The following is a 15,034-nucleotide window of genomic DNA, read 5'->3' as shown; positions in this document are numbered from 1 at the left end:
AAGCTTGTAAAGGGAAGATGACAGCTCTCCCTCGCACTAATGCTTTTACGTAGCGATGCTCCCCCCTCCCTCCCGCTGACATTATGAATGTATGGCGTATTGCAGGGGTCGGCAACCTTTTTGATAAGAAGTGCCATTTTAAAAATGTTATCAGCGTGCCAACGATCGATAATTATCAACGGGGGGGGGGGGGGGTTGAGGAGCTTGACGCTCGTCAACTATCAGCTGGAGGGCGGGGGAGCCTCGCTGCGGGGAAGCAGTGTGTGGACCTGTCAGCGCAACTTACATGATGCCGAATTTAACAAACACATTTAAATAATTGGTTTAAACGGCATAATAATAATGACGATCGTCCGTTCTGTGATTCTCCAGAACACACAAGTTATGATATTAGGGTCATGCAGAGTGAGATGAGATCGCTGTCCCTTTAAGAGAGAGAGAGAGGGGTGCGGCTTGTGCATGTGTGTTTGTGAATGGTAGAGCGACAGTGAGGGAACGTGTGTTTGTTTCTGGAAGTGAAACGGGAAAGCAGAAAAACAGAGGTCTGTGATGTATTTTGTGAAACAGAAGAACAGCTAAATAAATGCAACGTCCTCCCAAGAAGAGCTTGCCTCTCTCCAGTCATCTAAGCTAAAGTGGGTTATTGAACCTGAAGCTTGTTGCTTCTGCCCTCCTTGACTACGGTCTGGGAGCCGACAGGAAAGTTCTACACACAGATGGCCAGTCCGCCCCTTTGTAGCATATTATTTCGATGAGAGATGAGCAGATCGCCACTGGGCTTTCAACTAAATAAACACAGCCACGCAAAAAACTGCGTCATTTGTACAGCTCCTTATGGGTACTGCAATTAGTGAAGTGCTTCCCTCCGTGGTGAAACGATCAGCACTGCACCACGGAGGAAAGCGGCAGAAAGTCAACTGGAGATAAAGAGAGCGGGGCTGCGTTGCATGCATGGCTTCCTTCTGCAGGTAACGGGGAGACGAGCTCTGGTGGCGGTCTCGCGTTCAGGATCCGAAAATTAATTTAAATATTTTGCACACTTATTCCACTTATTCCTAGTGTGCCACTGGTTAGGCACGCGTGCCAGGGGTTGCCGACCCCTGTCGTACAGTAACAAAGTATTACATTAAAAAGTAATAAAGTACAGTATTACTTTTATTCAACATATTCCCTTCTTATCATGTAGCCTACACTTCTTCCTTTCATTGATACATTTAAATCACCTGACTACAGCATATAACATACCTGCTGCAACCCTGTGCTGCTGCTGCTTCTCTCTGCCTCATCCTCTATTGCTCGAGGCAGCTCCACCTCATCTGATCTCTGATATGAAAGCAATAGTGTTATGTATGGAATGCCATTCAAGCCAAAATAAATAAATACATATATATATATAAATATATATATTCAAGAACCATTCTTCTGCTTTTCTGGTGCTTAACTGGTTCTTCTCTGGTCTTATCTGGTCCGCCCAATGCTGCTCTTCTGAGAGCAACCACTCTGACAGCTCTCTCTAGTCTCTCCTGGGAAACAGCTAAAAGTCCTTCTGGAGGTAAGCAACGCTACACAATTACACCCAGTCTGAGAGTAAAATATTTCTCGAAGGTTCGTTTTGCTTTCTTACAACGTTAAGTTCATGTTAACGTAACCTTAAGTTTGCTAGGAGGCTATTGTTACGAGCTAGCTGTCTTAGCTAACAACAGTTAGCAGCTAACGTTTTCTGCAGTTTGTGTTGCCCCTGAAAAATGTGATGTAGTTATTTAAGGGTATGTTAAATTAACGTTATTTTACAAGTTGAGAGAGTTAAGTTGTGTTTAAAATCGTCAATGTAATGCACGTTAGAGGTTTTTAGTTGGACATGAAGTTAGCTAACGTTAACTAACTCTACCAGGTTAGCATGTTAAGCTGTACTTTCTGTGGCAGCTAGCTTAATACAAAGAGGGGTTTTGTGCTTCAATGCAAACTTTTCTTACAAATGTGTGTTAATCTACCTGAAACTGTAGGAAAAATTTGTTTCTACTCAACTATACAGACCATTGTTGAGGAGATGCAAAACATACTGTACATGAGTTGGGTCCAACATATACCTTGAGTAATGTTACTTTGCTGCTAAAAATGAAACATCATTATCAGATGAGGACATCACCAAAGTGTGTGAGTCTGTCAGGGGATTTGATCTGTTCTCTGCATGTCGTAAAGGGCCTATGTACACACTGCTCTGGTATTACTTATCTTGTAAAATGTAAGTCTCGCTCTTGTCATCGTTCAGGCTTTGCATTTGAACTCCTATGACTGGTTGCAGACTTGAAGGGAACGCCTTCCTGGCCTTCCTGACATCCAGGAAAAAGGTGAGATTCTAATGCCTTTGAATGCCAAAAGCAAGTTATTGTTTTTAACTTTTTAAATATGATTGTTTTGGGGCATTTCAGTTTTATTGGACAGAGGCAGTAGATATCTAATGGTAACAGTGGAGAGGGAGGAGATCATCTGCAGCAAAAGGCCCATCCGGTTGGTTGCTGCTCCGTGTGGAACGTGTTCTATCAGGTAAAGCACTTTAGTACCCAGTTATTTATGGTATTGAGTTTGAATTTACCCATTGGAATGTAATTTCCAACAGTGCATTATAAAGACTGAAAGATGTAAAGCTTGACATGATTTGTTCTTTTACTTAATTAACCCTTAGATGCATAAGTGGGGTCAAAAATGACCCCGAGGGTTGTTATTCTTCAAAATCTCTGAAATTAAAAGTTTTTACACTTCCATATTCCAGGTATTCCTCATAAAACATGTTTGTGACTTGAGGCCATTTTAATTTTTTTAAATGTTTTTATACATTTGAAGAAATTGCAGTTTTTGTGTCACTACCCCAGTTTTTCATAAGCGGGGTCAAAAATGACCCCAAGCATTTCCTACAGAATCTCAAGGGTTTGCTTTGGGAACCTTTGATTCTTACCAACTGTGACTGTCAGGATACATTTTCTGTCCCACTTACACATCTGATGCCTGCAGTCTCACCACCAGGAGGTCAGTTTGACACAGCAGCATACATGTAAGTATTATCTTCATTTATCAACTCCATGACTTTTCTGTGATAGAGTATCATGTTGGTCAACAAAGTAGACACTAGTTAGCTAACTGCTAAATAATGTTAGTAGTAATGTTAGTACTCTGTTAGCTAGCTTACTAAGCTAGCTAACATTACACTAGCTTACTAAGCTAGCTAACATTACACTAGTTTAGTAAGCCAGCTGATATTACTGCATTTGTTGTGTAGAGACTCACTGTATTCATAATTCCTTCTAATAAAAGCTAACCTGTTAGGTAACCTATTATATGAATATTGATTTGTGTGTGTGTGTGTGTGTGTGTGTGTATGTCTGTGTGTGTGTGTGTGTGTGTGTGTGTGTGTGGGTGGGTGTGTGTGGCTGTGTGCGCGTGTGTGTGTACACATGCATGGCTGTGCCTTTACTTACATATAATATGTAGCTAAGTAAATGTCAGTGTGTGTGTGTGTGTGTGTGTGTGTGTGTGTGTGTGTGTGTGTGTGTGTGTGTGTACAAACACACACCGACATACCGACATTTACTTAGATAGCTACATATTGATTTATAGTTTTGTGTGTCATTCAAACATTGTCTGTTTTATGTTTTCTCATCTAGACTATCATGGCTACTTGGAGGCCAGCTAGGATACCCGCAGAACTTGCTCGAGATATGATCCTGAACGGATGGGATGAAGAGCCCATCGGTGGGATTGATTCGGAATCTGACATCTCAGATGTAGAGGATCCAGATTATTGTCCACCTGGACATGTCAGGCCGTCTGGGAACCAACCTGCCCCTGCCGAACAAGATCAGTCGGACACGGAGGAGTCCTCTGAGTCCTCCGAAGAGGAAATGGATATTGTATCCAACAGAATGAGCCGCAAGGGCTCTTACTGGGCAGAGTTACCTCCCACCCAGGCTAAAACACCAAGCCACAATTTACTGAGAAGTCGGTCAGGGCCTGCACCTGGGTTTAGCACCGTCTCTCCAATAGATGCATGGAAGCTGTTTATCACTGATAGTATATTAGAAGAGGTGTTGAGATGCACAAACATGGAGGGAAGAAGAGTCGCAACAAACAGAGGAAAAGAGTGGAAAAAGCTAAGCAAAGAGGAGCTCATGGCCTTCATTGGATTGACCATTCTTGCAGGAAATGAGAAAAAATGGGATGTACCAATCCGTGTGCTCTTTGGGAGTCCTCTACACAACCCAATGTACAAGGCCACAATGTCAATTGGACGTTTTGAAGATATTCGCCGTTTGCTGCGCTTTGATGACAAGAGGACCAGAGCCTCCCGACTGGAAACAGACCACATGACAGCCTTCCGCTACATATGGGACCTGTTCCTGGTCAACTGCAGGCAGAAATTCATCCCCAGTGATTGTGTCACAGTGGACGAACAACTTGTACCATTTCGAGGGAGGACCAAGTTTTTGCAGTATATGCCAAGCAAGCCTGCCAAGTACGGCATAAAGATATTCTGGGTTTGTGATGCACGCACCCCTTATGCAATTGATGGAATTGTGTACACAGGGAGACAACCAGGGGAAGAAGTCCAGAAGAATCTAGGGGAAAACACTGTCCGTCAGTTGTGCAGTGGATTCAGACACACAGGTCGCAACATCACCACAGACAACTTCTTCATCAGTGTGCCTCTTGCAAAGCATCTCCTGGAGAAGGGTCTGACTATTGTGGGAACGTTGCGACAGAACAAGCCAGACATCCCTCCAGTGATGAAGGCTTCCAAGTCGAGGGAGGTCCACAGCACTGAATTTGGGTTCAATGGCAGCATGACCATGATCAGCTATATCAGAAAAAAGGGAAAGGCTGTTCTGCTTCTCAGCACAATGCACCACAGCAAGATGGTGGATGAAAACAGCCAAAAGAAAAAAACAGAAATAATCCTCTTCTACAACCAGACCAAAGGAGGTGTAGATACCGTTGACCAGATGGTTGGCTACTACACCTGCAAGCGCCAGACACAGAGGTGGCCCATGGTGCTGTGGTACAACATGATTGATATAGCCACTCTAAACGCCTACTCATTTTTCAGGGCTCAGCACCCTGAAATTTCCACAGGTATCACCAACGCACGGCGACATTTCCTCACAGAGCTGTCAAAGGAGCTTGTGACTCCTCACATAAAAAGTCGACTGGAAGGTACCCCGAACCTACCAACCTACATCACTGAAGCAATGGGAAGGTGTGGAGTGACAAAAGCTGCAAACCAGCAACAGGAGAGAAGCACAGAGGGCCAACAAAAGAGAAAGAGGTGCCAGATGTGTCCAAGAAACAAAGATCGCAAAGCCACCAATTGCTGTTGGAAATGCAGTACCCCAGTGTGCAATGGTCACAGCCAAAAGCAAATAGTTTGTGACAACTGCACACAGTGAATAGAGAAAAGACGTTTGTGTGGGCACATGTGAGTGGACAGTGTTCTGGTCTTATGTATGTTCATTCTCTTTTTTGTCCTCCAGACAGATGGACATACTAACAATAATCTTTGAAGATTTTTGATGTTTTTTCTTGTGAATTGTTTTTATAAAAAGTTATAATTAAGCATGTTAAATGTAAAATCAGTCTTTTGTTGACCCGAATATAATAAATATAATCACCTTTAACCAAAATTAAAGACATTTTTTTTAATTCATTGCAAAAACACATTGATTCTAATTGGGGTCATTTTTGACCCCACTCATGGAAGAGTGTAGGTATTGGTCGTTCATGCATCTAAGAGGATGTTTGTCCTCCTGTCTTCTCTTATTTCCTTATCTTTCTTTCAGGTGTAACATCTACCAATGGTTGTACATGACAGAGACCTCCTCCACCTCTTTGCTTTCTTACTAGTCAATCCTTCTGATCAGGTCCTTTCCTAAATAGTGGTACGTTTTACAGTTCAGTGTACGTTGATTTAGCAACTTAATGCTTTACCGCTGTTGAATAAACCCTATATTGCTAGTCATTTTATTAAAATTACGATTTGTAAACTTTTTGATTCCAATTAGAATAATCTTTTTGTTATAATTGTAAAACATATCTTAACATCCATCAGCAATCAATACAACAAATCATCCAACACTAAATTGAAGAAATCAGGACCTATTTCTTTATTATACAACAGCATGTTTTGGGACTGCTCATTGATGTCATCAAGAGCCATTGAGTCTCCCTTTTGTAGTCGGCCTCTTAGAATGTTTATAATTTCTTTGTATCTTAACATTCCTATAATAATTAGTTTTTTTATTGTTGATATTGTTTTGTTCTTTATTTTTGTTGTGAGAATCACTTTGCAATTATTATGTAAGTGCTATATAAATAGTTATACTAATATTATTGTTGTTACCATCATTACTATTATTAATAATGTCTTCTTTGTTTTCTTTATTTATCGCTACAGAAAGGATCATGCCAGCCCACATCAAACACCTGATCAAGAGCTTGTGAACCCCACTGCTGCGGACACCTGTGTGATATTCGACTCTGACTGGAACCCTCAAAATGAGCTGCAGGTACGATATATATCTGCTCTGTCTGTCCTAAAGATAGTTCAATAGGGCTACAACAACAACAACAGTCTTTCCGTTTATTCCCTCGGTTCTTTAAGTGTATATTTTCCCATTTAATGCTTAAAAACGTTGACCAGCAGCTGCACATGATGCTCTTTTGACCCCTTTTTCAATTTTTTATTTCAGGCTCAAGCTCGGTGTCATTGCTTTGGCCAGTCTAAGGCGGTGAAGGTGTACCGTCTGATCACTAGAAACTATGAGAGGGAAATGCTGAATAAAGCTAGTCTGAAGCTCGGGCTGGACCGTGCCGTCCTGCAGAGCATGAGTGGGAACAAAGAAGACAATAACAACGGGCTGAGAAAAATAAAATGTGTCATATTTCTAGATGCCAAGTAATTTTTGGGTCAGTCGCTGTTGCAGTACGCTTAGTTTATTTTCGAAAAGAGTTTTCTAAATCCACTTGTGTAAATGTCTCTCTGCATCGCCTTTAGCCGGTCCAGCAGTTCTCCAAGAAGGAGATCGAGGACCTGCTGAGGAAAGGAGCCTACGCCGCCATCATGGACGAGAACGACGAAGGCAATCGCCTATGCAAGGAGGACATCGACCAGATCCGGCAGCGAAGAGCCACCATCATCACCATCACCAGGTATGTTCTTAGCAGCACTAGCCACTAGCGCTTTGTGAGATACCAAGAACTTGGTCATTTGAAATGTAATATTGATGATGTAATAATTAAAACTAGGGATGGGTACCAAGCCCCAGTATTAACGGGGCCTCGGGGCTGAATTATTAAAGGCCGTGGTACCGTTAACGTCCAACGTTATCAATCTTTTTATCAGTACCGGAGACATTTCAAAAATAGATGTCATATGCATTTTATCTACATAAACATTATATCGCAGTCTTACTGTCGCCAACTCAATTTCTAATATGCAATAAGACTACAAAGTGCGTCTATGATTTATTTTCGATCTTTCCAATCCAGACGAGAGATCTCTCTCCCTGGTCGGTGTGCGAGGGGGTGGGGCAGTTTACACACACAACCTGCTACATGCATGCAACACACACACGTGCGCACACAAACACATGGCGGAGAGAACTAAGCACCCCGAGGGTAGTTATGTTACCCGTCTTGAGCATGGATGTATAATAAGAAATGGATACAGCGTCGGAGGCGGGGTCTCGTTCTTTCCTATGAGAGCTGCTCATTGGCGCATGAAGTCAAAATGGCCCAACTTTTGAGAGAGCGAAACGTCACCGATTACCCGCCATGCCTGGCTGTCAGAGCAGAAGAACCCGTTTGTGCGCTCACAGAGCATGCGCCCCTTAAGCCCCGCCCCCCGAGCACACACTCGGCTCACTAGAAAGAATGGAGAGAGAGAATAAATCTAGATTCGGCTTTTAGCACATTTTACAACTTTAACGACTTAACGATTCTAGGGCTATAAAATAGTTCATACTGGGTAGTTTATTTAGTTTCAAAAAAATTATCCACCGATTTACAGACGTCTCTTTCCCAATGTTAGTCAAGGGGAAAAAGTATTTCTGGGCCGGTCGACGTCACAGACTGATAAGGAAATTGTAGTACCGCCGTTTGGACACAACGAATATTTTCCTCAGAGTCCGGCGCACTTCCTGGGGGCTTGGTCTTGAGGTGGAAAATGCTCGTTGCCAAAGTGCAATAAGAATTTAGCATGTAAGGGCGGTAACAAGAGCTATTTGTCTAAACATTTAGCAAAAGGGCACCACATTCAGACGGAGGAATGCACCGGGTTCGACTGTCTTTCTAGCAGCTCTGTAGAACCATCCACGAGTAACGTTTCCATGTCAGGTGTTATGTATGCTAGCTGCAACACAGAGTTAACTCAATTATACAAACATGGGGTAATGATTAGAGGTTACTGAGTTATTTATTTTGTTAAAGTTACAACTATTCTGTTTGCAGTTCTATCATCACATAATTTAATACGATTTGTTAAAACATTGTTGTTTCTTATTTTCAGTTTGCTTCAAGCAGTGGCTGTACGAGAAAGACGTGGAGGACCAAGAAATGCTGGCCAGATTGGCAAAGACCGGAAGATACATAACAGAGAAGATAATGGATATTAACAAGAAAAAGAAAAATAATGTTTATAATTTCTTTGTTGCTGTTTACATTTTGAATTATATTTGTTATTTTTAAACCAAATGCATCTATTTTAGATGATATATTTATTTAGATGTTGTTTTTTTTTGTAATATTATTGTATTAAGTATAATTTATTAAATAAAAATACTGTTATGAACACTATACAATGTCTTTATTTTGATAGTTACCAGAATACATTGTATATTTAATACTAACATAAGCTGGTGATAGATAAATGCTGGTCTGCTGGTATGCCAGCAGACAAATATTTATAAAGAAAGAAGCAGAAGGGAGGAAATTGTGATAGCTAGACTCAGAATAAATCACACAGCATTGAATGGTACGCTGCATGTCATGGGGAAAAGTGACAAGTGTAGGAACTGTGGAGTTAAAGAAAATGTGGAACATCTATAAAGTTGAAAGAGAAAAACTAAAGGATAACGTTTTAGAGGCAGAGAGGGAATGGAGTGTGGTTGGTATTTTGGGAACAAAAGGAGAAGGAGAAAGAGCTACCAGAAAGGCACTGTTTACCTTTCGTGAAACTGGGGTAGGTACAATTATCTAACATTAGGTCAGGAAAGATCATAGATTGTTGTTTTGTTTTGTTTTATTTATTATGTTTTTTATTTATTTATTTTTGGATTAGATCATAGATACGTCCATGAGTTTAGAGATGGAATGATATGATGCCGCCTCGTTAATATAAATCCAGTACCATGCTGTCATGAACGCGCGGTGCTGTTACGTGTACGCAAATTCGCGTGCTTGATGTGAACGAGCCTTTTGGGCGGCGCGGTTAAAGTTGCGCATGCTCTATGAGTGCACATACGGGTACTTCTCAGACATGCCGGGTAATCTGTGACGTTTCGCTCTCTCAAAATTTGGGCCATTTTGTCATCATGCGCCATTGAGCAACTCTCATAGGAATGAATGAGGCCTCCCACGCTGTATCCAGTTCTTATTATACATCCATGGTAGTGACAGTGACAGCCATAGATGACTCACCCGCGCTGCTGGCCAATGGAGACCGACGTTGCCACTTGGCCGCCATCTTGCCACAGGCAGTTCTCTCATTCATAACATTATGGTTTACTATTTAAATAACTATAGCTTGCTCAATTTTCAACCAATTTTCAAACGGTTTGGTTTTTTATAAACATCAAAGATGTAGTTATGATACTGCATACTTATAATCATGGACTTTCATATGAAAATAACATGAATCAGATAAAGCAATAGCTATACACATATTTATATTAAATATTTGCCGGTGTATACATTTCTATTTATTTTATTATATTGTTAATATTTAAAATAAATTATAAATAAATTATAAAATTAAAATACATTTATATTTTATATATAAAAATCGGTCTCATGTTACCACTCTGTAAGCCAAGAGTTGTTAATTGAGGAATGCCTTAGTTTGAAGAACAGGGACACAACTAATGACAATAGCATATGTTGGTATATTATTTAGATATTCACACCTTTATCAGAAGAACCAAACCAACATAAAATGTGCTCACAGACAGGCCAGTTCTGTCTAATTTATCACAATTATTTTTTGCATGAGATCTTCATATCATCCTAGTTTTGTATTTAGTTTCTAGATTTGTAAACAAATCCAGAACCTTTGAAATATGTTATTGAAAAAAGACCAAGAATAATATAAACTTTACCATGTGTCCTTTTGTGTCCTTCTGTAGTCCATTTGTGGTTTGTCTTGTCTCACCCCGGCTGATATATCACAAAATCCACTGTTTAAATTGTTCCCTATATTGCCCCTATGCCCCTTTAAGGTGTCCTTGGGTGTTATGAAAGGCGGCCCCCCAAAATAAAGGTATTATTATTATTAAGAAGAACAACTTGGTGTGGTGTGGAGGGGATGTAGGAAGCAGGAGCAGGTGGGGAGAGATGGGGCTTCAAGGTTCAAGGTTATTTGTTTTAAATGTGTCTTGGAGATAAGGACCAGCTGCACACAATAAAATACAGTATAACACAAAACCAATAAGACACACGGTGACACATGGCACACCAACAATCAATCATCGTCCAGCCTCAGCTTTGTTATTCTTTCACAACCATGTTATGGGTTTATTAGACTGAGAAAACATAAACATATGTGGGGAACATAGTGCTGCGTATCATGGAACATGAAGATTTAATAAATACATAGTAGGTGGCAGACAGCGGCGATTGGAGCATCCGTAGGCTGCACAAAAGTCCGGCATAGTCAGGTACTTCTGTAAAGACAAAGCCAGCAAATTCCTGTATCATAATGCAAGATGTTTTTAACAAGCCAAACCACTTGGAAGAAATCATGTGTAACTTAATTTATGTTGAAAAGAAAGAGCAGTTCTGCCTCTCCCACTGGTGTAAAGTTGCTGAGTCAACTTTGTAATACTAGGTCTCACTCAAAGCCTCTTGTTATTAGCCAGCTAATAAATACAACCACATACACAAAGAAAAGTTGCTATTTCAACATGTCCAAGCATCCTGTATCATAGCCATGCTAATAATGTTTATAATAAACCAAACCGTTTGTAAATCAGTCAAGATTTCAGCGAGTTAAGAGTGTTTTTGTGCAGATCACTCACCTTACAACAGCTACCATAACGCGAATCAGAGTAACTGTTGACTGTGGCAAGATGGCGGCCGGTCAGCTATGCTGGAAAATCTCCCATGAGCCATCTAGTGTTTATATATATCTATGGTGACAGCGACAATTGAGTGGCGAAGTCACGCCCACTTACTTCCGCATCATGGGACCTTAATCCGAAAAAATAATACATTGAAGTCAATGGAGAGAGAAAACTTATCTTTTGATCCCGTTTGAATTGTGCCATGAATTACACATGTTTGTCAATCTTGAAAAATCATTTCCATGTCAAAAAATTCAAAGTTTGTCTTAAAACTGTTGAAATATAAGACTAGGGCTGGGCGATAATTCGATCTCGGTTCGGGATCGCGATAAAATTTTGATCGATTGCGATATTATGCTTGGGACATATTATTCGATATGACATCTTAATAAAAAGTAGGCCGCCTAGGCGCAACAACACCAGTATCAGTTTGGCTGCTGTATGCCGGTAGGACACGCCCACGAGCGAGCAGCGTGGCTACAGAGTGAGACTGAAGACAGAGGGAGAAAGGGATGAACAAAGAAGTTGTCAAAAATGAGCGAAACTAAAGAGGACCGTGAAAGTGAAATTATTGGCGAACGCGAAAGCGACACCGTAGGCCTACTAGAAGACATAGTTGACAAAAAATGTCACACCACGTCAGCTGTGTGGACATGGTTCGGTTACGGCAAAAGCGACCAGGAGCAGACGAAGCCGGTCTGCAAAATATGCCGGTGGGTAGTACCAGCCAGGACGGGGAATACGACTAACCTTTTCAATCACCTGAAAAGGCACCACCCCACTAACTACACAGAGAGTGTGACACTGCGGGCTCAAGCTAGCACACCACACACGAAGCTAAGCCACACACACACGTCGCCCGGTAACATCAATAAACAACAATCCATCCAGTCGTGCTTTGCAGCCATTGCCCCGTATGAAAAACAGTCAAAGCGGAGCAAAACTATAACGAGCGCTATCACTTATTGCCTCGCTAAAGATATGATGCCCCTGTACACAGTGGAAAAAGAAGGCTTCAGGAAACTGATCAAAGTGTTAGACCCCAGGTACGAGCTCCCTGGTAGAAAATACTTTTCTCGGACGGCGATGCCACAGCTTTATAATGAATGCCGTCGTAAGGTGGAAATTCATCTGAATGATGTTAAATACTTTGCCACCACCACCGATCTATGGTCTAGCCGTACATCGGAGCCATATATGAGTCTCACGATTCATTTCATTGACGAGGAGTGGGCTCTACACAGCAAATGCTTACAGACAGCATACTTCCCAGAGGACCATACTGGGGAAATCATCAGCCAGGGGCTGGAGGATGCACTCAAATCCTGGGGCCTTAGGGAAGACCGACAGGTGTGCATCACAACAGACAACGGTGCAAACGTTGTCAAGGCTGTTTCCCTCAAAGGCTGGTCCCGGCTGCAGTGCTTTGGTCATCGACTGCACCTTGCCATTGGTAAGTTCATGATGATAGGCTAATAATAAAAAAAGTTCATGATGATGTCAAAGGCTACATTTTCAGCTCTAATAATAGCTCAGTGTAATGATTCGTATTCTTATACACTGTTGCCCATAAAGCTGGAATAAAATGTATATTTTTACCTCTTCTCATGAAATGATAGTAACAATGTGATTTATTCTTCATAAAGTATATTCTCAAAATTGGTAACTGGGACTCAGTAGCCTATGTAATTATTGCACCTGGTAATTACTGATGTGTATAAATTGGAATAGAAATAGGAATGTATCTGAAAACAAAATTATTTCACTTTACATGCCTCAATAAACCAATGTACAGGCTATCACTTTATAACTATTGATACTGATACTAGGTGATAATTCGATCATTACTAACATTTTGCATCTAAGATGTATTTGAATGAAGAGTTTATATTCTATCACTGTACTCAACTTAAATTGAGGAAAAATATGTTTATGTGTGTAGTCTAATTGATTTTCATATCAAGGATGTCATGACAATATTATGATTTATTATTATAAGACAGAAACTAATTTTTAAATAATACTTAATACTAATAATACTACATTTTTGTCATCTACAGAGCGAAGTGTGAGAGACAAGAGAATAGAGAGAGCCATGGGTGTGAGCAAAAAAGTGGTTAGTACTTTCTCATACTCATGGAAGAAGAAAAAAGAACTAACAGCTGCACAAAAGGAGCTCGACCTACCTGAGCACCGGTTGATGACAGAATCACCTACCAGGTGGGGTTCTCGCCATGCAATGATAGCACGAGTACTGGAGCAGGAGAAGGCCATTTCAAAGGTTTTATCTGCTGATAGAAAAACAAGGCACCTGGCTCTCTCATGGCAAGACATTGAGGTCTTGGAGTCTGTACACAAGGCCCTTAATCCACTTGTTGAGTTCACTGATGCCCTCTCTGGTGAAGCACATGTCAGTGTCTCTTGTGTGAAACCTGTCCTACAGCTCTTCAATACAGAGGTCTTGAAGCCAGGAGAGGATGACACAGAGCTAACGAAGGCCATCAAAACTACTATCACCACATATTTGAATGAAAAGTATGATGATGATGCCACTGATGACCTCCTTAACATGGCATCTCTTGTTGATCCTCGATTCAAGACCCGCTACATCCAAGGTGACAAGGTAGAGGCTGTGAAATCCAGAGCTGTGGCACAGATCCTGGGTGACTGTCAGAGCACACCACAGTCTACTCTCACACCTACAGCTACTGCTACTGCTACAGCTTCAGCTCCACCAGCCAAAATGCAGAGGAAGACACTGGGCAGCTTTTTCAAGAAGTCCTACTCTGTTTCTACCTCTAGTCTAACAGATGAGCAGGATGTTGAGGCTGAACTGAACAGTTACCTGCTAGCTCCAGAAGTAGACGGTGAGACCAACCCCCTGGCATGGTGGAAAATCCACTGCACATCATACCCCAGAGTGAGCTTCCTGGCAAAGCGGTATCTATGTATTCCTGCCACCAGCTCACCCTCAGAGCGTGCTTTTAGTACAAGTGGCAATATTGTGTCCTGCCATAGGGCAGCTTTAAAGCCAGATGTGGTGAACAGACTTGTCTTTCTTGCAAAAAACCTGTAATGGGGTAAATGATGTTCACTACTGCACAAGATGTAGAATAACTGTGACTGGTTTACTATGTTTACACATTACACATGTTTTTTATGTTTAGCACTTTAATGTGTCAGAGGGTCTGACCCACTTGGTTTTGTACTGCCTTGGTTTTGTACAAATATTTGAGATTATTATTATTTAATAATTGTTTTTGTTTTTTTATTCTGTATGAGCGAAAGCATTTTGTTCTCACTATTGGAAGGCATTAAACTTTATTATAAAGTTTCAGTGAATCTCTTGTTTCTTCAAGCTTCAGGATGTCCCTCACACTGGCAGCATCTGCAAAAACTACATATCGTGATAAGAATCGAGATCGATCAATATGGAAAAACATATCGTGATAACATTTTTTTCCATATCGCCCAGCCCTATATAAGACTATGAAAAATACGCAACTAGAAAGACTACAAATCGTGTAAGTGCTGTCATAACTGATGTATTCCCTCCAGATAGCTAAAAATACATTTACTTACTGTACTTACTTACTTTAACAAGATGCCTGTGTGCTTTGTACCAGGTTGTTATCATACCAGTAATAGTACCTCTTGCTCGTTCTCAACTAAAACAAAACACGAGAGTGTACCTTGTTAGCTAATGTTAG

The 15,034-nt window shown here is 41.0% G+C and overlaps 2 protein-coding genes across 3 annotated transcripts; both read left to right on the top strand.

Moving 5' to 3' along the window:
* Positions 1–335: 335 nt before the first annotated feature.
* LOC307016373 (chromodomain-helicase-DNA-binding protein 8-like) lies at positions 336–8,668 on the top strand. 2 transcript variants are annotated; one of them, XR_013801786.1, is made up of 7 exons: positions 336–1,552; positions 2,270–2,348; positions 2,430–2,544; positions 5,829–5,927; positions 6,443–6,554; positions 6,738–7,197; positions 8,555–8,668. XR_013801786.1 is itself a non-coding variant. In XM_079645462.1 (6 exons), the coding sequence occupies exons 3-5, from the start codon at positions 2,459–2,461 to the stop codon at positions 6,945–6,947; spliced, it is 408 nt and encodes a 135-aa protein (XP_079501588.1). In that variant the 5' UTR covers positions 336–1,552; positions 2,270–2,348; positions 2,430–2,458; the 3' UTR covers positions 6,948–7,197; positions 8,555–8,668. The 2 variants fall into 2 exon arrangements, 1 of the variants encoding a protein (XP_079501588.1); XM_079645462.1 differs by lacking the exon at positions 5,829–5,927.
* Positions 8,669–11,596: 2,928 nt separating this feature from the next.
* LOC307017376 (E3 SUMO-protein ligase ZBED1-like) lies at positions 11,597–14,580 on the top strand. Its single transcript, XM_079646966.1, has 2 exons — positions 11,597–12,777; positions 13,385–14,580. The coding sequence occupies exons 1-2, from the start codon at positions 11,859–11,861 to the stop codon at positions 14,398–14,400; spliced, it is 1,935 nt and encodes a 644-aa protein (XP_079503092.1). The 5' UTR covers positions 11,597–11,858; the 3' UTR covers positions 14,401–14,580.
* The last annotated feature ends 454 nt before the right edge of the window (positions 14,581–15,034 follow it).

The sequence above is a fragment of the Notothenia rossii genome (assembly GCF_949606895.1).
Source record: "Notothenia rossii genome assembly, chromosome: 8".
Taxonomy (NCBI): Eukaryota; Metazoa; Chordata; class Actinopteri; order Perciformes; family Nototheniidae; genus Notothenia; species Notothenia rossii.
This window is presented reverse-complemented; position numbering and strand designations above follow the sequence as displayed.

Excerpts from the sequence above, each read along its gene's own strand:
- LOC307016373 (XM_079645462.1), top strand. The coding sequence starts at position 2,459 with ATGGTAACAGTGGAGAGGGAGGAGATCATCTGCAGCAAAAGGCCCATC. Across the intron at positions 2,545-6,442 it reads TGTGGAACGTGTTCTATCAG|AAAGGATCATGCCAGCCCAC; the intron begins GTAAAGCACTTT and ends TTATCGCTACAG. Across the intron at positions 6,555-6,737 it reads ACCCTCAAAATGAGCTGCAG|GCTCAAGCTCGGTGTCATTG; the intron begins GTACGATATATA and ends TTTTTATTTCAG.
- LOC307017376 (XM_079646966.1), top strand. The coding sequence starts at position 11,859 with ATGAGCGAAACTAAAGAGGACCGTGAAAGTGAAATTATTGGCGAACGC. Across the intron at positions 12,778-13,384 it reads TCGACTGCACCTTGCCATTG|AGCGAAGTGTGAGAGACAAG; the intron begins GTAAGTTCATGA and ends TGTCATCTACAG.